A 25113-nucleotide genomic window follows, 5' to 3' on the forward strand; every position below is an offset into this window, starting at 1 on the left:
AGTCCTTGTTGTATACTCTACGTAGGTAATGTTGTTCGCGCGCTGGGCTAACTTAGGCTGAGCAGCTTCAACGCGAACAATAACGCCACCAATTTGGGTACTAAGATGTACTCAGATAAGACTTGTTAAATTTCCTATAAGTCCTCACGGCCCTCGTCGTATAAGTTATGACGTTAGTCACGTTCGATGTTTGATCATAAACACATCTCGTTCTTAGCCAGCTAAGCTAAGGTGGTCTAGCCCAATAAGCAAGTTTAAGTTGGCGTTTCTACTTGCCCTACTTCCTACTAAGTACTCACGTTCCTAACGTTTGATGATTACCTCCTCAACAAATATTTGATTACATACGTTGCTTGATGTTGCTAAGAGGCTATTGCCTTCTGAGTATTTGCATTTCATTTCCTCATTGTGACTACCCATTAATCCACACAAACAGCCAGCTTCAGCTTTCACCCTACAAGCTCAAAAACATGAGAAAAAAATGTACGTTAATGATATTTTTTAATGAGGATCTAAAATAAGAACCTTTGTCCTCAATGTGCGAACAAAACGCAACACAGTATGGCAGGACCCCTCCTTGAGCTGTCACCTTTGTGGAGGGGTTTGTGTGTCCCTAAGTTGTCTGAGGCTTCATGCCCCTGGTAGGGTCACCCATATCAAACAGGGCCAAGGTGAAAGACCAGACAAAGTATTGTTCAAAAAATTCCAGATGAACAAAATTCGTGGATTTCGGTTTCCCTTGCCCAGGCGCCAGTCACTAGGGGCCCCCTCTGAAGCCAGGCCTGAAGCTGGGACTCAAAGGCAAGCGATTAGTGGACTGCACCCATGGGGCCCACCACAGCCTGAAAGGATAACGTGGCTCACCCTTCCCATCAGCTCACCTGTGGGAGGGGTTGTAGGGGCCGGGTGCAGTATGAACTGGGCGGGGGCCAAAGGCAGGGGACCTTGGCAATTCGATCCCCAGCTACAGAAACTGGTTTTGGGCCGATGAACATCACCTCTCTGGCAGTGATGGATCTTAAGCTGGCTGTGAGAAGTTTCGACGAGATATAGACAAGCTCCCCTCCACACACAGCTTAGGTTCTGGTACCAGTCCTCTTGAGAGGGGTTGGACTCTTTTACACTCTGGAGTTATCCATGATGAGAGGCACCCAGTGGGTGTGGGTATAATTATTGTCCCCTGGTTCATGGTCTGTCGTTGAGGTTCACCCGGGTAGACGAGAGGGTAGCCTCCCCCGCCTTCATGTGGGGTTAGGGGTCTTGACTATTGTTTGTACATATGCACCAGACAGCAATTCAGAGTACCCACCCTTTTTGGAGTACTTGGAGGAGGTGCTGGAGAGTGCCTCGACTGGAGACTCCATCGTTCTCCTAGGGGATTTCAATCACAATGAGACCTGGAAGGTTGTGATTGGGAAGAGCAGCTCCCCCTTATCAGAACCCAAGTGGTCTTCTGTTATTGGACTTCAGCCTTCCTGCTAAGGTTTATTCAGGGGTGCGAGAGAACAAGGTCTGTCAGTAAGTCAATAGTCAGATTCAAAAGGACCAGTATGGTTTTCATCCTGACCGTGGGAGTCCTGGAGACTGCTTGGGAGGTCACACAACCCACTCTACACATTTTGTTTTTATTTGTAAAAGCAGTTTGACCTCGTCCCACAGAAAGTCGTGTGAGGGGAGCTTTGGGCATACAGGGCACCTAACACCCTGATATAGGATGTAGGGTACCTGTAGAAACGGTGTTAGTTTGGTCCGCATTGCCACCTGTATGTCAGATTTTTTTCTGGGTGAGGGTTGGGAACCTGCCAAGGCTGCCCTTTGTTAGCAATTCTTTTCAAGAATCTGGCTGAAATTAAGAAATAGTGGAAGGAGGCGGGAGTCACAGCTTCAAAAACCACTGCGTTCAGATGCATACGGGAGATGGGCTTCGGGTGTCTGGTTCCTCCAAGCCACTTCTGAGCCTGAGCCAATGTAGGAACCATCTTAACAGGGCCAATGAGACTAGACTGTTGGTCATTGGTCCAAGTTTATTGTTTCTTATGAAAGTAAATGTCCAAGGGTTTGGGGAAGAGGAAAAGAACAGAACCCGAACTCCTTGAGGTCCAGTGTAAAATATCCACAGTTAGCAAAGGGATTTCTAACCCACTATTGAAGATTAACATATCTTTTTGGATTATGGATAAAATATTTACCAGATATTTATTACATTAACATGACCCATTTTTTGTCTCCAAAAAAATAACAGTAAATGGTAATTTCTTCACAATATTCAATTTTTTTTAATTCGTCATTTTGTTGGTTTTTTTTGGGGGGGGGCAGATTATATATAAAAAAAAAAAAATCAATCGTGGAAATTGTTTAAACTGTGGGCCCTGAATGTAATATCTGAGAAAGTTGAACTTTTGAATGGAATTATGGTAATAAATGTACTTTTCTGTTATATTCCCTAGCCATGTTTTTGGGAAGGGGCCTGTCTAATACACTGCACCAACATCACAGCCGACCCTGCAATGAGCTCTGGTATTACGCGCATGTACTTTGTGATGGTGACGCTGAAACAAAATATTCTGCAGCTCTAGTCTACAGTATAAACATAATTGACCCCTCCGTACAGGGTACTTAACCACGCCTCCTGAAGTTACGTCACCCCAAGTGTGCTAACCTCAAACAAACAATTAGCAAAAATGGCGGCGCAGGAAGAAAAGACTAGAGCGAAATTGTCCGATTTACCAGCTGATTTCTCACTCGCATTCTTAGCAAATAGTGAAATATCGTTGAAAAGCAGACAGCAGGGCTTCAAGTATTTCAGCGAGGGGTATTTCAGTGGTATTTACATGCATATCGACGGAGAAAGCGTGAGATCTTTCCGGAGTCAGAGTAAGACCGAGAAGCCACATAATATAACATATTATAACCCAAAGACGAATTCGTCATTGACAGTTTCCTATTTTCGTGTTACCTATCACACTTGTGTGCAGAATCTGTACAATGTGTATCTGTATAGCCGTTTGTGATCCGCCGTATGAAGGAAAAGAAGGCGAGGCTTGATTTATGAGTTGTTTCTCTCATTGTCTTTGTGTAACGTCACGCGCTCCCCTCAATAATTATTCTTGAATTAGTGCCGAACCTACGTAAGTCCCTATCAAGTACGACAATCACTACTTTATAGTGTCCTCAAACATCCTTCCTTCAGACTTGGTGTCTCGGTGCACGTCGAAGGCTTTTAGGACTCGCTAGTCCGGTTTAGCTTAGCTCGGGAGCCGCCGAACAGAGACACGTTTGTGCAGTCAGATCATCGCAAAATATCGCTCAACACAGATCAAGTGTGTCAATCATTCACACGTAGCTATGTTATGCAAGCGAAGAACTGCAAATTCATTTATATGAGACATGTATTGAAAATCAAATATAGGGCTTACCTTCGTGCAAACATATCTGTTCCGGTTGATGGATTCAGTTGATCACGCGGTCTTCCACAAAGTTTGATCTATCGAAGACATTTTTCGTACTCGGTCTTCTGTTCCGGTTGATTTTAGATGGATTCAGTTGATGATGCGGTCTTCCACAAAGTTTGATCCATCAAAGACATTTTTCGTACTGGGTCTTCGGTTTTGGAAAGGGTACGAATTGAACTCCACCAACTAGCCTTTCAGGATACCTGTCGTCACTATTACCAAGTCCGTGACTACACCTCTTAACCATATCTATTGTTAAAGAACCCAAATACGTGATAAAACGCTAACAAAAGCTATACTGGACCATGCAACGTTGTATGGGGGAACGGCAGGTGCAAAAAAAGGGGCGTGGTTTATGCAGATCTCTGGCCTCTGATTGGTCAGCGACGCGGATGACGCAATTTCTACGGAGGGGTCAATTGCGCTGTCAACAATACACATATTCACGAGGCAATGTTCAGAAGGTTTCAATAGTTTTCCAATGTTTTAAATTACACTATTTCAAAATGGTAATTTTACTCCCTTAATATGTGGAAAGTGTATAAGTGGACGGTGTTTTTGTCAGTTCACAAAGCCCATTTCTAATGAATAATGGTACTAGCCTTTTTTCTTGTGACCTTTTTGAAGTCCTCCCTTGTAAAAATATTCATCTTTCTACGTTCTGTCTTTATAGAATTTGGAGCTGGTGAAGATTGATGACATGTCGGATATCATCATCAGGCAAGCCCATTGAGGAGAAAAGCATTGGCGGATAGGAAGGATTTTGAGGAGAATCATGATATTTGTACATTATCTTTTTTTATAAAACAATATAACAGCCACTTTTGTTCTTTTACTTTCAACTCAGCATGAGACTGCTGTTTTATTGTTGTATTGCTTTTTATTATTTTTTACATTGCTTTTAATCTGTTTCAATTTTTCCCTATGTTGAATTCTTTAGATAATGTACAACACTGTGTGCAGAAGTGGTTATTTTCAAGTGGTCTGTAAATAAATTTGAATTGAGTCTCTGTTTAATGTGTATATAATTTCCCTCGGCAGCAATGTTATTTAGTTGGTGTCCATATATTCCAGCCATATATGTAATCAGACTGGGTGGCATGTTGCACTTTTGTTTTCTTCAGCCAAAACTTGGGTTGCACTATGAAGTAGATTAGGTTGTATTATTAGTACCTACTGTGTTGTGTAGTTTATGGTAAGGGCAGGCATTAGATCTGGATAGCATACTGGTGCATGTTTTGGATGAAAGATTTCCAAGTCCATTTACTGCCATTTAACAGCCAACGTCATTTCATGTGGCAAGGATCCAAACAATTCGTAGAAGCTAAAAACAGCCTACATTTCTAGATTTCCTGGCAACTCTAGGTGGAAAATAGTCTGCGTCCTCTTGGGTCTTCTTCATCTGGAATGTCAACCCCCATGAGAGGTTCTTCCTCTGCTAGCATCAATTGTAAGGCAAGATCCAAATGAATCCTAGCGGCTAGATAAGAACATAACCTCCAGCATACCTTTGACCCTGGTGAGGAGGAGAAGTGTAAAAAAATGGATGGATGTTTGGAACGCAAATCTATAACTCAATATGCATAGAAGTTGCATAAGTATATTTACAAGCATACGTGAATGCAGATGTGCACAGACACTTTTGATTTGTGAACTGCCCATTTCCAAAAACGTGTCTGTGAGCAAGCAATTGGGATTTTTGCCAGAATATAAGTAGTTGTGGGTCTAATTTACTTAATAGTGCTCTGACGTTCTCCACGTGACTTTTTAGCTCGAGTGGGTGAAGATGCCACTTCCAAGCAATGGTGAATTACAGTATCTTGAAAAACTGTCAAAGCTAAAAGGTAAGCAAAACTGCAGAGCTTTGTTGGATGAAGGAATTATCATTAGTTAGCGTAATGGCTCTTCGTTGTCCCTGCTGTGGGGGCAGGGTGAGCAATGTTACATTTTCATGAGATGGACCTGATCCTCAAAAGCTTGTCATTTCAACCTGTGTTAAAAGTGTACCTTAATTTTTCCTCCTTGGTGTATTTTGATGAAGCATGTCAACAAACATCTGAATACTGTACTTTTTTTGTAGCGTATAATTATGTATGTTTTGTGTTCTTCTATTGGAGAGCAGTCTTTAAGCAGTTTAGCAGGACTGAAGCTCCACCAGCACCTTCCCAGATAGGTGAAACCGGTTTGTCTGGGCGGGTGAATGACGTCATGTTTGTACAGTCACAGAAGAAGAAGCACTCCTTGCCTGGAATAGATGTCAGACATTTAACCAGACAGAAATGTTGTGGGAGACAATAGAACCAGATGTTGGGTCAATCTTCAATTTGATTAAGATCTGCTTGTTCCGAATCAAACCGCGGACCACTTGGAGTTGTTTTAGATGAAAAAGACACTTGAACAAATCTTTAGGGCCATCAAGCACAAGTCAAGATTTTATGTGACCAAGACCTCACGGCCCTCAGAAAACGTCATTGAATATTATGTTGCGGTAATCTGGATTGGAAAACGTTACAACAATAAAATGTATGTTAAATGTTGGCAAAAACATTGTATAAGGTCTCTCACTGATTAGAGTTTTATGCTATTTTATGCGTGGTGTGATGGAGTTTTGTCCTTTCATTGCTGACCCATGTGACTCATTCTTTGCTTTTATTTGTTTAAATGTCAAAATAAAGAAAATGTGATAAAAAAAAAGAATAGAACTAAGCCGCATTAAAGATCACTTTTACAATAAAAAAAAAACAATGTAATGATTTAGTTTTTCTTTTTCTGCAAGCAAAATAAAATGTAACTGTTTCTGTGTTTGTTCGCCATTTATGGAAAACGCCTTGTATGACTTCATCACTATAGGGCGAACGTCCAAAATGAAAAAAAAATCGTTTGGTAAATTAATTGAAAAATATCGAAAAACTTAATAAATAGGTACGTGAAAGTAGTGTGCAACAATGAATCAGGGCTTAGAAATGTTGTTTTTTTTTTTTTTTTTTTTTTTGCTCGAAAGAGCTACTTGGTAAATCCAAGAAACCAGATTTTACATATATTATACAACCAGATGAACAATCACTATATTGATTATTTCTTTGATTGGCGAGCACTTCGACCAACGCGGCCTTTGAAGTTTCTTTTCATTTACGAACAGGGAACACGCAAGCAACGCCTATCAGTCAGTGACGAATGTAGTTCACTTCACGCCCGGAAAGAAGGAATGAAGTTTGGGGCGAGCACAACCAGGAAGTAGAACAAGAGGAAGCCTCCCGAGCCTTCGTCGAGTCTCAAATTATCCTGGTTAAGAATTTCCACCAGGACGAACGTTGTCAACTGGAAGAAAGTCGACTGGTTGGGTTTTGTCACAAGTGCTTTGCTCTGTTTCTCATAAGATGGACTACGATCCGGTAAGGAATAGTGTTTGGATGCTAATAAGTTTGCATTTGGTGCTTTTACGTTTTAATCGGTGTGTGTATCAACGAATATGAAAAGGTTTGTATATAATGTTTTATGGAAAACAAGTTGTAAAAGTCAAAGTCAGATGTGGTCATTCAAGTTCAAAAGAAAGCTCAACAAAATCATTCCAATAAGCGCCTGTTGAACGTTATGGCTTCATTTCCTTCTGTGGAAACAAACCATCTTGCTAAACTGTCACGAAATTTGTGGTTCTTGACTGTTGTAAAGTTCTAAGTACTGTAGCCTGCTTAATTTATATCATTTATGATTGCGACGTATAACGTGGTTATTTTTCATTATGGTCATTCTGAATCATTTGTAGTACTGTTGACCTTTACATACGCATGTGGGCCAGAGTTCGCATTATTTTCTGATAAACTAAAGCTACAAAATATATACATACATTCATTGAAAAAAATACAATACCAAACTTCTTTAACTTTCCTTTTACACGTTTATTGTGTGGTACAACAAAAGGTACATTTGTTTGGACCAATGTAATGACGACAACAAATATACCTCACAAGAGAGGTAGCCGTTTTCCATGGGTCTTTATAATTTGCAAAATCAGTAGAAATATATTTAGGCTTACGCATGTGAAATAGTTCATATAGTATTTCGGAATCGGTTGTATTTTTGTTGGTTATTGTATTCTTCAGGTAATGTATTTTTCGTGGTACTAGACTTTAAAATGAACAAACACTTGAAGGAACAAGGGAGTTCTAATTTTTCCTTAACTTTTAAGAGGTCACTGTATCAACAATTTAGTTTTCTTTAATTTGGTTGATGGGCAGCAATCATCAGAATTTCAAATTACATAAATTATAATGTTGAGATATTACAAAGATTTTTCCCCATTATCTGGAATAGTAGTTGAAAACTAACATCGTATCTTTGACTTGTGATTTCAAAACTAGTTAGACGTTTTTTTTTTTTTTTTTTTTTTCCCATGTGTAATATGGTAAGGCGATTTAAACATTTAAATGGTTTCACAGTCAAAACAAACCTCTGAGGGATACCGTAGCCACATTGTGGCCCGTGACAAAAAATAGTTTGACGTCCCCAATGTAGCATTATTTTGGACACTGGAGCACAGTGGATATGATATACTTTTAAATTTAAACTGCCTCTACCAACTCATGCATATGTCATTGTGACACTGACACAATTCCAGTCAGATTCACAAAACCCGAAATAATCCTTCAGGTTATGATAGCACTGTCACGAAAATAACCACTAAGCAAGAGAAGATGTGAAATGGGAATGTCCTGTGTAGAGTACGTGTTGTTGTGTATGGATTGTTTTGTTGGCTTTTCCAGATTTTTTTTTTTTCTGATTGGATGCATGAAAAGAAACAATTGCTGACTCACCTCAGTCACCTATAGTGATAGACCAATTATCAGACAGATCAATTTTTGGCAAACATCAGTCAGCAGCTGTCTTTTTTTTATTCCAACATCAGATAATTTAATACTGGGTATTTTGGTTCTGATGAAACCGCAGCAAGCCTTTCTGTCTGTGACTTCTTTCCCTAGTATTGTACTACCCTCAGATTCATCTTTAATTTAAAGAATGTTAAAAACTCACAAGGAATTTGTCTCCGGTAGTTGAAGCCACTCTATTACAACAACAGCAAGCCATTTGACAAATACTTTTGTGGCGTAAAAACATTAAAAACATAGTATGGAGAGTCATTGAGCAATGAAAGGTTACCAGTCATATCAATGCAATTAATATTGTTTTAGGGACATTTGTGGAAGTGATGCAGAGTCCTTTAGCAATTTAGAGCACTTTCAAATGAATAATAAAGGAATCATCTAGTGTAGTGACCATTATGCAAATGATGTAGAGACTTCAAGAATTTTAAGAAGTTTGAAGTGACAAGTAGTGTGACATTCTGGAACACTGTCAATTGTGTAAATTATGCAGATACTTCTCAACCACAAATGACCACTATTGATCAACAACAGGTACGCAAACAATCTCAAGACAAAACTGGTAGCATGTTACAGTGGAATTGCAAGTTACCTGTTCAAGAGGTCAATGTCAAGATGGTGTTTGAATTTTCTAGTTTTTGTTTTTGATTGTCCCTATCGGTTGGAGTTGATCCTTTCCACACGTTCTGTGTCATGATCTTTTTCACACCATCTACTTCGTGTCTCAAAGACTCTATTTTATCCAGAGGCTCTGGTATTACAGCTGCACCAAACCAGAATGTGATGAATGAGCACAGGACTGATTCAATGACCCCTACGTGGAACTCCCTCAACAGCTCCTTTGGCAGGCCATGCTTCTTCAGAGGCCACTGGCGCTACCTCCTGTGCTGGGCCTTTTTCAGGTTGAATTGATGTTGATCTCTCACTTCAGGTCCTGAGAGACTAATTCCCAGGAACCTGCAGGTCATTTGATACTGGGCATTTAAGCAGTATGAGGGATAGCTGTGGTGAAGTATAGCTCCTAATGTGCACAATCATCTCCACAGTTTAAAGCGTGTTCAGCTCCAGGTTGTGTCAACCGCACCAAAGTTCCAGCCTCTCCACTTTCTGTCAATACACGGACTTGTCACAGTTTTAATGAAGCCAATGATTGTGGTGTCATCTGCAAACTTGCGAGTTTGACAGCCTGGTCCGTTGAGGTGCAGTCATTTGTATAGAGTGAGAAGAGCAGCGGGGAGAGGACACAACCTTGGGGTACCCTGGTGCTGATGGTGCATGTGGACAGGGCGGTGTCCCCCATCCTCACCTGCTGTGTCCTGGGCATCAGAAAGTTGTAGATCTGCTGGCAAATGACAGGCAAGACGCTGAGCTGGAGAAACTTGCAGGAAAGGAGTTTGGGGATGATGGCGTTGAACGCAGAGTTGAAGTCCATGACCAGGATCCTCTCATAGGTTCCTACACTGTCGAGATGTTCAAGGATGAAATGCAGGCCCATGTTGACTGCATCATCTGCAGAACTTTTAGCTTAGTAGACAAACTGTAGTGGAATCAGATGGGGAACTGCGACATTCTTGAGGTGGTCTAGCACAAAGCATTCAAGGGACTTCATGACTACAGATGTTAAGGCAACTGATCTGTAGTCATTTAGACTCGAGATTGTACTTTTTGGGGGCCCAGGATAATGGTGGAGCGTTTGAAGCAGGTTAGTACTTCACACAGTTCTAGAGACCTGCTGAAGATCTTTGTGAATACTGGATGAAGTTGGTCTGCGCAGACTTTGAGACAGGAAGGGGACACCTGGTCTGGGCCCGCGGCTTTTTCAATCTTTTCTTGTTTGAAGACGCATGTGACAGCCTGTTGTGGGATGGTCAATGCAGAAGTCAGAGGTATGGTGTGACTTGGTGGGTGTGTGGAGTGAAAGTGTCCCTTTTCAAAGCTCCTGTAAAATCTGGTCAAATCATCGGCTAGCCCACTATTGTCATCTACTGGAGGTGAATACGTGCCAGACTGATTTGGAGTCATTAGCGTCAAACTGATTTTCCAGCTTTGTGGCGTGATCTCTCCTTGCAATGTTAATTTCTTTAGTCAGCTGGTTTCTAGTGCAATTGTACTGGGCTCCATCTCCGCTACAGTATGCGATCTCGAGCCTGTGTTCTTTTTTTTTTTTTTTTTTTGGTCCTCACGCTTGCTCACAGATACTGTAACAGCGGCCATGGATTTGTCGTGAGTGTTCATTGAATTTTCAATCTCTGCAGTCGAAACAGCTTTGAATTTCTAATTTTGCGTTGTTGGTCCACCTTTTCACAGATTTTACCAAAAGCTTCTCACTCTTAAATGGCTACTCAGACCTAAAACATGATTTTTTTAGTATGTTGTTAACCACCCCCCCAAAAAAATCAGGCAAAATGGACCCATTCATTTGTTCACAACATGTTAGAATGTTATGTGTATGTCATACATTTATGCTCTATGTAGTTGTACAATTTTTATACATGCGAACACGTTTGTAAAATTATACATCGTAATTTCTCATGTATAATAGGCTTGTGAGTGGACACCCCCAAAATTGTCCCCACAAATCAGGAAAAAAAAAAACGTTCTTCATATGAATAATGTGCATCCATGACTTTCTATTGATATATTCATATATCTATTGAGATATTTACACGCAATAATTGTTAGTGGTTATCCCTTCCTCATGTTTTTCGAATGAACCCTGATCAGTATTATTAATATTAGGTTTGCTTGTCATTTATATATTATTGTGGCACCATAATGCTTACTTTTAACACTGCCGCTTCACAAATGTATTTTCCAACTCCCACGGGACCATTGGCAGATCAGCTGGCTTGCTCAACATACTGAAAGGTGATGTTCCCAAATAACGTGTTCACTCCAAGTGCGAGATAATAAAAATAAAATATTTAAGACAACAAAAGCTGCATAGGGCGGATAAACACATGTAAGCTCTATTGATATGAACATTGTTACACCTATTTGACACCCCTACTTGCTTGGCATTGTCTTGCTCAAGTAACCAGGGACGTCCCTGAAAAAGATATTGTTTTGATGGCACCTATTGCTCAGCAACCCGTATGTACCTCTTTATCACTGATGTTGCCAGTAGGCACGAACACACCTCAATACCATTACAAATGGTAGTTGTGGTACAGTCCCCTCCAAAAGATGAATGAAACAAAAGTTCAAACAAAAGGTGCGGTGTCCTGAGTTGTTCAACACATCTACATATACAGTAAATACCATGAAATAAAACCTGGAATTGTGACCACGTCTTCAAACTTTTGCCGACTGTAACTATCCGAAAGGCCCTTCTCCTCTTTGAGCTTGAAGACACAACATCCATTCGTCCATCCATCCTTTTTTCTGAGCTGCTTATCCTCACGTGGGTCGCGGGAGTGCTGGAGCCTATCCATGCTGTCATCCGGCAGGAGGCAGAGTACACCCTGAACTGGTTCCCAGCCAATTGCAGGGCATGTTGGGACAGAAAACAGTCGCACTCACAATCACAATTCCGGGCAATTTAGAGTGTCCAGTTAATGCATGTTTTTGGGGATGTGGGTGGAAACCAGAGCCCCCCGGAGAAACCCCGTTCAGGCACGGGGAGAACATGGAAACTCCACACGGGTGTAGCTGGGATTTGAACCCCGGTTGTCAGAACTGTGAGGCCAACGCTCTACAGGTGCTCTTCATGAGAGCTGCAGCTCCTCCACATGAGCATAACTTGGGGTTTGTCTGTTACACGTGCCATGTATAAAGACAAATATGAACGCCAAAGGTCAAGGATTATCTGTTCCGCATTGCCGGTGGACCTGTTTTGTAATTCAAAATAATGTATCTGGGCCAATATTGGAGAAAAAATATATTTCTTATGGCCAACTGTGCCATTAATTTCTGATTACTTGGATATGAAATTATAATACAGACAACAAATAACCCAGTAACCCGTCATTCTATGTAATACAAATAGGGATGTCGAGATCCAACATTTTCACTTCTGATCAGATACCGATATTGCAACCTTGAGTTTTGGCCAATCCCTGTCTCATCCAATATCAACAATAATAACTTATTCTGTAGTATGGAATGTTTCGAGAAGGCTTGATCAAGTGATGTTACTCATAAAACAATCACAAACTGGAGGAATAAGAAAAATCGACCCATTTATTATTAACCAACAGGTTATAAAAATTAACTTTGAGAATGTACCACAACTGAGTAAAATAAATGGGAAAACCCTGGAAAAAAAAAAATAACAACCCCGGTACAAAAATATATATTCAATAAAATAGAAAACAATGAAAAACAACTAATTAAAATACTTTTAAAGTGCAAAACAATAATTCAAGTTCAATTCATCTATTTTTTTACATTCAGTACATGGTGGGAACTGTACTTCCCTTCTCCACACAAGTGGCTATAGACATTTGAAATTTTTGATACACCTGAAGGTATAGTTTTATTGATAATGTCACGGCAGATAGTAATCGTGTAGTGAGGCTCGAGGTGTTGAGCTGTCTCTGTGTGCCTTGCACGGGATTGCTGTTCCCACTGTACACTTTCTAACTTCTTAGGGGCAGTGTGGTGCATGCTATGAAATCCATACTTGCATTAAGAAAGAAAATAAAAGTGACAATCAAATATTGTAAATGTCAAAAATATATGGCAGAGTACTGCTGCTGCATAAAAACTTGACTACAAAACAAGAAACTGACCATCCATGGATGGCAATCTTATGTGTTTTATAGGAAAAAAAAGAAAAATTGTTTGTAATATTGTACAGTTTGATGTAATTTCCAATTTCTATTGGAAAGTTCCGTGTTGTTTATTATTGTCTCTTAAATAAAATAAAGTGTGATTGATAATAAATTAGACAATAAATCTGAGTAATCATGCCCTAATCGGTCAATAATGTTGCAATGATAGAGCATTACAATGTAATTAATGATAAGATTCACTCGAAACATGGTGGGTCAACTTCAGTTTGACATTTATCTATAAACAGAAAAATTCCATTTTTTTTTTATGTCTCTTACTTGCTCTAGGAGCTGGGGGGTGCAGCTGTAATACCAGAGCCTCTGGATAAAATGGAGTCTTTGAGACACGAAGTAGATGGCGTGAAAAACATCATGACACAGAACGTGGACCGAATCCTGGCCCGAGGAGAGAGATTGGATGATCTCATGGGCAAGTCGGAGGATCTGCAAGATGGGGTTACTCATTTTTTATTATTATTAAAGAAATAAATGTTATTTGGTCTGTGAACTGTTTTCGCAAACAAAGAGGCCAATTATTCTTATCAGCAAAACCTTGCAAGTCAGTCCTCTTGCAAATACCCAGAGGTGCCCACACTTTTTTGCTCCAAGATCTACTTTTCAAGCTGCCAGCTCTCACGATCCATAGATAAAACTGGTTCCACGTGTCCTGCAATGCAGATAACAATTGTTTTTGTTTTTAATGTTCCAAGTTAGCCTTCAATATAGGGTTCCAAAGAAACAGAAACCCATAATCAAATGTGTCATTAGGAACTCTATCTCCCTGCTATTATGATTTTTTTTATGCAGCATAACTTCTGCATGAAGAATGAGGGCCAACCTTCAACCGATTAACGCACCAACAGTCCCCTCTATTATGCCATTGTCGTGCCTCCCTCTCCAGGCATGACTAGACAACTTTTGCTGCATCCAACTCTTACACAAACATTTGGAGGAAAGTGATGAAAAAAACGCAACTGATGTAGCTAAAGGAGTGGCTCTTCCCACAAAGCAAAGACTTCCAACTTCCAAGGAAAATTGTGTCGATACATTTTTTTAAAAAGTGTAAGCATTACACGATAACTAGAAATTCCAGAAAAAGTAAGAAGATATGCTGTTTATATTATTGATTATTTTGTTGTAACAATGCTTCCTAACAAATCTTATAGCGTTAGAAAGCTCATTTCTTTTTTTATGCAGTGCCACTTTTTTTTTTAAATGAAGATGTATTTGTGAAGATAATGACCAGAGCTGAGTGTGTGGGTTGCCATGCCTGGCAAGATTTTTATTAAACTGTGAAAACAATTGCCCTGGTAGACACAGAGCAAATAATAAATTTAGTCAGCTGTGGTAAGTAAGACAGCAATACTGTGCCTAATAGAGTGTATCAAAACATATGTACAGTGGTGCCTTGAGGTAAGTGTTAAGTTTGTTGTGTGACCAAGCACGTAACTCAAAACACTTCTATCCAAAGTCTTAATTTCCTATTGAAATGCACGGCATCGCCATTAATCTTTTCCAGTCCCCCCAAACGTCGTCTGTTTGCTTTACACATCATCTGTAATTCAAAGCCCAACATTTTTCAGTCATGATTTGTGAGTGCCCCTCCTGAAAGCCATCACCTTAACGTGGTGGAGGGGTTTGTGTGTCCAATATTTTTTTTCCAGGGGCTTCACGCCCCTTGTTGGGTTGCCCATAGCAAACAGGTTGTAGGTGAGAGACCAGACCAAGCATGACCGTGAAACTCCTATGATGAATGACTTAAATGGATCAAGTCTTCCCTTACTCAGATGCTGGTCACCGTGACCCCTCCCCCCCAACCAGGCCTTGAGGTGGGGCTCGAAGGTGAGCTTTTGGTGGCCAGGCATGCACTCATGGGGCCCGGCCAGGCACAGCCTGAAAGGGTCTGGGTCATCCTTCCAATGAGCTTATCACCTGTGGGACAGGGCATAGGTGTCAGTTGCACAGCGAGGTGAGCCCCCACCCCGGATCAGAACCTGAGCAGTATTCTGTTATTGGACTTCTGTCTTCATCACAGATTGTCCATAACGAACACTATATTCAAGCATAAATAAGGGTGTCCACACGTGTGCTTGGCACTCGGACAACCTAGGTCAGTTTTACTTCATGGTCATGTCATCGGACATGCAGCCGCATGTCTTGGACACCCAGGTGAAGGTAGGGGCAGATCACCACCTGATGGTGAGTTGACTATGAAGGGAAGATTCCAGTCTGACGTAGGAGGCCCAAAGGTATTGAGAGGGTCTGCTGGGAAGGGCTGGCAAAATCCCCTGTCAAGAGGAGTTCTAACTCTCACCTCCGACAGAAGTTTGTTCATGTTCCAGCAGTCGTAGGGGAAATCGAGTCTCAGTGGACAACTTTCTGCGACTCCATTGCTGAGGCAGCTGACCAGAGCTGTGGCAGCAATCAATGAACATGTTGGTTGACACAAACAGTGAGGGAAGCTGGAAAAAAAAAAGTCCCTTCTGGGGCTTTTCGCCCTCTGGTACTCCCGAGGCATCTGTTGGGTACTGATTGGCCAAGCGGAATGCATCTTTGGTGGTCGCCAAAGCAAAAACTTTGGTATGGGAGGATTTTGGTGAGACCATGGAGAAAGACCTCCAGACGGCTTTGAGGAAATTCTGGTCCACTACTCAACCGTCTCAGGAGGGAGAAAGTGCACTGTCAACAACTGTGTATAGTACGGATGGGGCACTGCTGACGTTGACTTGGGATGTTGTAAATCGGTGGGGAGAATTCTTGGAAGTCCTCAATTCTACCGACGCATCTTCCACTGAGAAAAAGAGTCTGGCTTTTCTGAGCCGGGTTGTCTAATCTCCGGGGTTGAGGTCGCCGAGGTGGTTTTAAAAGCTTGGCGCCAAGGTGGATGAGATTCGCTTGGAGTTCCTAAAGGCTCTTCATGTTGTGGCTCAGTCCTGGTTGACACGCCTCTGCAACATTGCATGGACATCAGTGACGGTGGCTCTGGATTAGCAGACTGGGGTGGTAGTCATGTCCTGGCCATGGAACAGTGGACCAGCTCTACACTTTCAGCACAGTTCTTGAGGGTAAATGAGAGTTTGCCCAACATGTGTTTTGTGGACTTTGAAAAGGCATTTGACCATGTCCCTTGGGGAGTCCTGTGAGAGGTGCTTCCAGAGTATGGGATATGTTTGATCCCTGTACGACGAGTGTCAGAATTTGGTCCACAATGCCGGCAGTAAGTTGGACTCGTTTCCGGTGAGGGTTGCACTCCGCCAAGGCAGCCCTTTGTCATTGATTCTGTTAATAACTATTATGGAGACAATTTCTCGGCAGATTGTGGAAGTCATAGATTTAGGCTATTTACATGGAAAATGCACTTCTACTTGGGAAAATTTCGTAAAGGTTCCACTATACAAACATGTAGCGATGTGCTTCTACTTTTGTGACATCCAATAATGCCAATAGCCCTTCAAAGGTAACTACGGCTGTGTTTGTCCACAGCGCTAATAGTTCAACTTACCATCATCTACCCTAGTTTGCTGACAGTGTCACAGCATAAGACATTCCTTTAGCTGATACATGTCCTCTCCCCCTCTGCCCAGGCAAAGCACTTCAAGCACACATCCCATAAAGTGGCTCGTACGTACTGGTGGAAGAATGTCAAGCTGGTTGTGGTCATCGTGGTCATCGTCCTCATCATCGTGCTCATTATTATCCTACTGGCCACCGGTGTCATCCCCGTCAGTGCCCCTGTACCGCCAATTGTCTCACCCACAACTGGCCCAAGTCCATAAAAACACAAACATGAAGTAATCGTACATACAGACTTAATCTGATCATTGAGAATATTTACACGGTTATGAAATAGGACATTAAGCAAATTGCAACTGTCTGTTGAAACATCTCTTTTAGGCTTTTTCCTTAACAGTGACTTTCAATTTTTAGTTTTATCCTTTCAGGGTGTATGTTCAATGTATGTAACTGTTGTCAAATGATGATGTATGGGGTTAAAGAAGTTTAGCATCCAAATTATTCAGGCATGAATGAACGTCACCCATTATGTGTATAGGTCGAAATATTGATGTAATTCCTTTGCTGTCCTCGTTACGTTACGTTTAATGTACTGATTTCATTTTACTCCAGGTCACTCTAAAGACAGGCTGAAATATATTTTAGGTGTAATTTTTCTTGGTTTTGAAACCGGACAATCCACGTGATAGTAATTCAATTTACGTCCATTCAAATTGTCTAAAAAAAATACAGCGAGCGTATAACAATGTTTTTATGTCAAAACTAGCTTCATGATGTAACAAGTATGTGATTGAAAAATCACATCAGTGTTTATCTGTAACTTGTTACTTTTCTGAAAGAATCTATTCATTTTAGTGTACACAGAATTGTAACTTGCGCTTTGACGCTTTGCAGTGTCACCAGCCATTTTACCCCTTTTGTGTCCTCATTCTTGGTGGATTATTACTACCCCTCTCCCCTCACAGAGATATTCTTGCTTTGTTTTTGTTTTTTTTGTCTTGTCTTGTATATTCACTGATTTATTCAAGCTTCAGAATTGCGAGGCATTTGAACCCCAAACTTGGTTCACTGTGTCAATAGGCGGGCCAGTATGGTCGAACATTTAGATTTCGTGGCTCCTTTTGCTCTGCTTATATTAAGCCAAGATCTCTTTTTCTTAATGATTAATATTATTAAGATGGTTTGCAAACGATATTACGCGACTGTGCAAGTGTGGTGATTGAAGCCTGCCACCTCGCTGCACCGTTATCTCAAAGGTCAATTTAATTCTATTTAACTGTATATATTAGAAATGTTCCCATTTATGTGTGTACAGAGAGACCATCTTTTATCCTTGTGTTAATGAGTCTTTACTGTGATTTAGGACTATTTATTAAATGCATTATCTTTGTAGGCCTTTCTTTTTTTAATCAATTGTGAGCGGGATCGATTAGGGAAGAATCACATTTATTTTGAGATTTTTTTTTGTGTGAATTGGTGGTAATTCAATTATTTTTACCTCTTCACCGCACTCAAACTATGTAAGGGTTGAGACAGCCGTTATTGGCATGATGATCTCTTGAGCCATAATCTCCTTACCTGTGAGCCATCTTTCATCAACTCAGAATTACTTGTATGATGTATTGATTTTTACTTTTCTCACTCGAAATAAATTTACTTCTGTAATCTCTTTGATGCTGTTTTCATTTACAAGGTTACAAGGTGAAGGTATCACAATCCACTGTTGGAAGAAGACATTGGGAGAAGAAATATAAAGGCTCTACCACAAATTGCAAACCATCCATCTGTCCATTTTCTGTATCACTTATACTGGCAGGCATCCTGGAGCCTATCCCAGCCATCTTTGGGCGGGAGGTGGGCTACATCCTGAACTGGTCTCCATCCAATCAGAGTGCACATATAAACAAACTCACATTCACACCTATGAGCAATTTAGAGACTTCAATCAACACTCCATCCATTTTGGGGGGGATATGGGAGGAAACCAGATTATCCAGAGAAAACCCACGCAGGCAAATGGAGAACATGCAAACTCCACATAGGTCAAGCCGGATTTGAACCGGGGTCATCAGAGCTGTGAGGCAATCGTGCTAACCCGTTCTACCCCCGTATACCGAGATCCAAACTACTCAGCAAAAACAATCAGATGGCTAAATTGGATTTTGTACAGAAATACAGAGATGAGCCAGAGATTTTTTGGAGCAAAGTTTAATGGACTGATGAGACCATGATAAACCTCGACCAAAGTCATGGAAAGGCCAAAATATAAAGAAACAAAGGTTCTACTAATGATCCAACACACAAGCTTACATCTGTGAAGCATTGTAGAGATCACGTCATGGCTTGAGCTTGCATGGCTGCTTGTGGAACAGACACGCTGGTCTCTATTAACGATGATTCAGGAGGACCAGTGTGGTTTTCGTCCTGTTTGTGTTAAAGTGGAAGAGGGATTGACTACACCCTTGGCAGCGTCCTTGAGACTGCATGGTAGTTCACCCAACCAGTCTACATATTTTGTTTAATTTGAAAAGCCATTTGACCATGTCCCTCGCGAAGTCCTCTGCTTCAGCTGTGTGGTTCCTCCTAGCCATTTCTGAGCCTGAGCCAACATAGGAAGCATCTTAACTGGGCCAAAGAGAAGGACTAGACTGGTGGTTATTGGTCCAATGTCTGCTTTATGAAAGTAAATGTCCAAGGGTTTAGAGGAAGCAGTAAAGAACAGAACCCAAGCCCCTTGAGGTCCAGTGGAAATATCCACTGTCAGCAAACCCAGTATTGAAGATTGACAAATAATTTAAGAAAGTACCATCGTTTGATTGAATTAATGTGACAATTTATTTTTTTTTCCTGGAAAAAATATAAATTCTTAATAAATATAAATTCCTCACAATATTCTTTTTTTTTTCTAATTCCTGATTTTGTTGGTTTTATGAACAGGGAGCCCAGATTTTTTTTTTAACATATTTATATATATATATATATTTATATATATATATATATATATATATATATATATATATATAAAGCAATACTTGAAAATTGTTGAAATTGTAGGCCTTGAATGTAATATCTATGAAATGTGAACTTTTTCAATGGAATTGGCCTCCACTCCCTGAGAACGGTTGCGTCAGGAAGGGCATCCGGCGTAAAAATTGTGCCAAACATATATGTGCGTTCATCTGAGATGACACGCTGTGGCGACCCCGAAAGGGACAAACCGAAAGAAACTTTTGTTAATAAATGAACTTTTTTGTTATATACCATATCCATTTTTTTTTTTTGAAAGGGACTGTATATTACATTGCACAAACATCACAGCAGACCCTGTGATGTGACTAAGCCAAAAACAGCCTGCATTTCTAGATTGCCTGGCAACTCTATGTGGACAACTCTTTGTCCTCTTTTGGGTCATCTTCATCTGGAATGTCAACCCCCATGATAGGTTCTTCCTCTTCCAGGATCAATTGTAAGGCAAGATCTTAAGGAATCCTAGCAGCTACATGAGAACATAGGCTCCAGCATACCTTTGACCCTAGTGAGGATAAGAGGTGTAAAAAAAATGGCTGGATCTTTGGATCACAAAACACTTGAGTTTCTCCACACGACTTGTTAGCTAGACTGGGTGAAGATGCCACTTCCAAGCAATGGTGAATTACAGTATCTGACAGACTATCAAAGCTAAAGGTAAGCAAAGCTGCAGCATGTTGTTGGATAAAGGTATTACCATTAGTTTTGAATTAAGAGCTTTAACTTTTGCTCCTTTGTGTATTTGATAAAGCATGTCAACAAACATCTGAATACTGTACTACTTTTTTTTTTTTAATCATGGGCGGAGAGCATTCCATGTCTCCTTTAACACCATCTGAACTAGGCGATTTGTCAACCGGATATCTTTGTAGCTATTGGAAAATGGTAAGTTTGTTTATTTTTAATTTTTTTTGTGTTGCATAATTATGGCTGCTTTTATGTTCTTCCTTTTGGAGGGCAACCTGGTGTAGCCATTTAAGTAGTTTAGCGGGACTGAAACTCGACCAGCACCTTCGCAGATAGGTGAAACCGGTTTGCCTGGGCAGGTGAATGATGTCATGACATTTAACAAAACTGAAATGTTGTGGGGAAACAATAGAACAATATGGGTCATTCCTCATCCATCCATTATCTGAGCTGCTTATCCTCACAAGTGCTGTTGCTGAAGCTATTCGCATCCGCAGTGCTGCAAAGCCTGCTGGGAGAGCCTTCAGCCTCCCACTGACACCACAGAGTCCCCACCTTGCTGTCCCACGAATCAGAGGGTTAGTTTCACCGAGTCTGCTCTCCCAGGTTCGTAGCTAGTATTGGTGGGGAGACTAGTCTCCCTCTGTCTGTTCCTCCAGTGTGTGGCCTCCCTCTCTGGTGATGCCTGTGGTTGATACAAGATGAGCCTGTCTTGGTGGAGAACTACCACCCGGTTCCTCTTTCACAGCCGCACCTGTAACACCACATCAGGCATTTTTTCTGAAATGGTGCACAGTCCCACTCAGTGGCTTATGAGCTTGGGAGACAAGCCCCTCCGTCTTTCCGGACTGTCGACCCAAACTTGTGGGCCCACATCAAATCTTCCCTTCTGCAGCGCACATAGTATGCCCTCTGGCTTGGGTGAGGGCCTGTTGAGTCATGCCATGCACCCCCCAAAGTGGGTCCCGCACCTGACTGTAGTACTCCATGCCGGCCTCACCCTCCACCTCCAGCACCCTCCAGGGGTCTTAAACTCTCCCCTGAACAAAGGAGCCGCTGCGGTGTATTTTGTAGACACTTGGACCGCTGTCCAGTATACCCCCTGGACCAGGGGCCAATGCAGGTACCAGTCGTGTTGCTGGCACCTGTTAAGATGGTTAGCTGGGTGGGCAGGGTTTTGTTGAACCGTTCTACCAAGCCATCGCTCTGCGGGTGCAGTGACGTGGTGCGGGTCTTCCTTTTTTCGTGTCTCTTGCAGACCTCACCAAAGACTTTGGCCTTGAAGGTGTGTAATTCCTCTAGAGCACCAAACCGGCAGAATGTCTCATTCACCATGTGTCCAGCAGTTTTGGTCAGGTACAGAATCAGCTTCAGGACACTTGGTAAAATAATCCATTGCCACCATGACATAGTGGTCCCCCCGATCTGTGGTTGGAAAGGGGCCAGGATGTCAATGGCCCCTCGCTCCGTGGGTGCCCACATCTGGTACTGCTGCATTGTGAGTGCTGAATAGAGCTCATCCAAATGACGTCACCATTTTCACTGCGCCATATTGCTGGTAAAAAGAGCTGCTCGACAGTGTGGGAGACATTGAACTGGAGCAGAATAGTCACAATGCCCGAGACTTGTTGTTCTGTTGGTTGTTACAACAGATGAGACAGATATTCTAAGAGATCATTCTTTAGAATACCAGCTGAAAAGACCAGAAAAGATCGATGGATTTCGGCAATTAGACGTGATAGACGGTGCCCAACCAAATACACTCGAGTGTGTAGTGATCACTTGACTTCAGGTAGGAATTATTCTTCTCAATCTCAAATTCCCAAGAACTATTTATAATGCCAAGTTGGCTCATTTGAGAACAATGCCTATTGAAAAAAACAACATAATGCCTATTTAATTAAAAAAAAAAAAAAAGTCATCTCCAACGTACACGAAGCGTGTTGCGGCCACACGTTAATCTTCGGTAAACCTCGCCCCGACAAACTTTTTTTTTTTTTCTTTATACATTTTTCTCAAATGAGTCCAATGTGTATTTAAAAATAAATAAATAAATCGTCGGTCACACAGAGGTTTAGATAGGTTAACCTGTGGCCCCAACACGCTTCGTGTACGGAGGAGTCGACTCGCTGTCTTTTTTTTTTCTTCTTCCCCAATCATGGTTAATGAATGCGAGTTTGTGTAAAACCAGAGGCCATTTATTTAAATATCTGTATTTGTATTGTAGGGATTTGCGAGTTTGGACCTCACGAATCGAGGAAGCTATGACCAATGATTACAAAAAGTTAACAGCAAATGTATTTATTACAAAGGAACGTGCAGTACAGATGTCCGGGTCTTATCTAGGTATCTGGCGCACACGAGACGTGTGTCTTCTGGCAGGATAGTCAAAGAAGAAGACAAAAGCTGCCCGGTACCACAAGGTTTTTATACGTATGGGTCCATGGTAAAAGTGTCACACATCCTTGTCTGATTAGCAAACGGACAACACTTTATCTGTTGATTAAATGTATAAGGTCATATTTAAGCAAATAATGAAAGGGCAATAAAAGTAAAATAGTCTTCAGTATTGAAAAAATCTGAGTGGCTCCATCAATATGTGAGATTTATTCTTGATTGAGAGCAGATCCAGCAACAAAGTATTTGTCTGCGTCCAGAATTTTCTACGCTTTCAAACTCTTCCGTGTAAATCATGACAACTTACTCACCAGATACACGTGCAGATCCACTTGTCCAAGACAAGCGGAAGCGGATTAACAGTCCACTTTCTTATCAGTGAAAACATCGACTTCGGCATTAAATATGGGTCCTCTATGCCAAGTGTCTCTCATTTTTCCACATACATTCGTTTATTACCCCCTTCTAAATGTTTAACGCAGGGCTCAGCAACTTTTTTGCGGCTGAGGGCTACTTCGTGAGCACCGATCGTATGAAGGGCTACGTGACCTGTTTGCGGCAAATTTCAGACTCAGTTCATTACACGTACATAAAATATTTTTGTTTTATCTTATTGTAGTAAATGACATTACAGGTATTTTAATTCACGTAAGCAGGTAAGATTCAGAATTTAAAGCACAAATAATTGTAACAATGTGTGGCCTATGGTATTTTTTAGAACATACCTCGCAGGTGCCTTATATGGTCCTCCCGGGCCACCATTCGTCCGCGGCCACCACGTTGGTGACCCCTGGTTTAACGGTATCGGACAAAACTCTTGGCGTCGCGCTGTAAGGTGTATTTTCGTGATGTATTTTCCTGTCGTCTCCAACCGACTGAGCATTGAGCGATGCACTGCTTGACCGGCAGTATGGCCAGTCACATGACTTTGGTGACGTAGGTGCACGAGCTCTATTGGGCCCTTGTGTGCTCTGCAGGTTTCAGGTGATTTGACCTCTCCATGACTTTGGATGGAGCCTGTGTGCTGCTCGACATGCCTCACTTTTGGGATAGGGGGTTGCTTGTCGCCTCTTCAAGGAACCCCTTGCAGTTCCTCGCTTTTGCTCGTTGTTCTAAAGGGCAGCGTTCACCTGCCCGGTTGGGGAGGGCTTGCCTCTTCCATTCTGCTTGATGTGCACCATTGTCTTCCATTATCTATATAAGCATGAAATGAATTCTTCAAGGCGGCACAATGGATCAGCTGGTAAAGCGTTGGCCTCACAGTTCTGAGGACCCGGGTTTGATCCCGGTGTGACAGTCTGAGCGCTCCCCGTGCTGAAAAGTCTCCTTGTGATTAATGCACATGCGTCACTAACAGGGGAACTCTGGGTACATAGCAGACGCTTACTGGGAAATCCCCAGGTCTCATAGTTCCCCTTCTTTGCTAACATACGTTATAACCTAACCCTAACCTAACCTTAAAACAAAAGGTGATATACCCAAATATGTACGTTTGCTGTGTTCGTCTTTCTGAGACCTCCGTAGCAAACATGAACACTCGGCGACAAGTTATCGAATGGCACACGTTTAAGCATGGATGGGGATATTTCAGGTTGGGCAGAAGTTTACAAAATATACGCGCCTGAGCATTAATCACAAAGAAACTTTTCAGTACCGGGTGCGCTCAGACCATCACAAAGGCCCCACCTGTGTAGAGTTTGCATGTTCTCCCCCTGCCTGCGTGGGTTTTCTTCCGGCACTCCGGTGTCTTCGCACATCCCAAAAACATGGAACATTAATTGGGCACTCTGAATTACCCCTAGGTGTGATTGTGAGTGCGGGTGTTTGTCTCCATGTGCCCTGGGATTGGCTGGCAACCAGTTCAGGGTGTACCCCGCCTACTGCCCATTAACAGCTGGGATAGGCTCCAGCACTCACCGTGATCCTTGTGAGGATAAGGGGCAAAAGAAAATGGATGGAGGAATTCTTCAATATCTTCATTTGTGGTTTCCATTCTGCAATCCGACTTCTGACAACCATGTGACGCTCAAGAGGCAGTGAAGAGCATCCATCAATTTTCTGAGTCGCTTATCCTCACAATGGTCATTTGGGAGTGCTGGAGCCTATCACAGCTACCAGCAGGCAGGGTACACCGTGAAGTGGTTTCCTACCAAACGCAGGGCACCTTGAGACAGACCAGTGAAGAACAATTGCTTTTGATCGATTTTTGTAATCAGAACAAGCTTACCTCATCCACGACAGGTGCATGCTTGCACCAGTCAACATGTCATGTTCAACCACATCCAAACTAAAATGATCACATCACAGCAAACAAAACAACCAAAACAAAACACGCACTTCAAACGCTAAAGCCTCGCTGGGAGTGCCACCGGCGTCCCCTTTGAT

General features: G+C 41.7%; 2 protein-coding genes across 3 annotated transcripts in view; both read left to right on the forward strand.

Annotated features, from left to right (window-relative positions):
• ncaph (non-SMC condensin I complex, subunit H) overlaps positions 1–4462 on the forward strand; it is a 28671-nt gene extending 24209 nt beyond the window's left edge. For both annotated transcript variants that reach the window (XM_061818283.1, XM_061818284.1), the window contains exon 18: positions 4126–4462. In XM_061818283.1, the coding sequence (XP_061674267.1) occupies positions 4126–4185 (60 nt within the window). In that variant the 3' untranslated portion in view covers positions 4186–4462. The remainder of the gene's footprint in view (positions 1–4125) is intronic.
• Positions 4463–6564: 2102 nt separating this feature from the next.
• Positions 6565–18286, forward strand: vamp8 (vesicle-associated membrane protein 8 (endobrevin)). The gene is made up of 3 exons (XM_061818202.1): positions 6565–6844; positions 13393–13560; positions 16689–18286. Exons 1-3 carry the CDS (start codon positions 6830–6832, stop codon positions 16878–16880), a joined length of 375 nt encoding a protein of 124 aa, XP_061674186.1. The 5' UTR covers positions 6565–6829; the 3' UTR covers positions 16881–18286.
• The last annotated feature ends 6827 nt before the right edge of the window (positions 18287–25113 follow it).

The sequence above is a fragment of the Syngnathoides biaculeatus genome, chromosome 4 (assembly GCF_019802595.1).
Source record: "Syngnathoides biaculeatus isolate LvHL_M chromosome 4, ASM1980259v1, whole genome shotgun sequence".
NCBI classification, from domain to species: domain Eukaryota; kingdom Metazoa; phylum Chordata; class Actinopteri; order Syngnathiformes; family Syngnathidae; genus Syngnathoides; species Syngnathoides biaculeatus.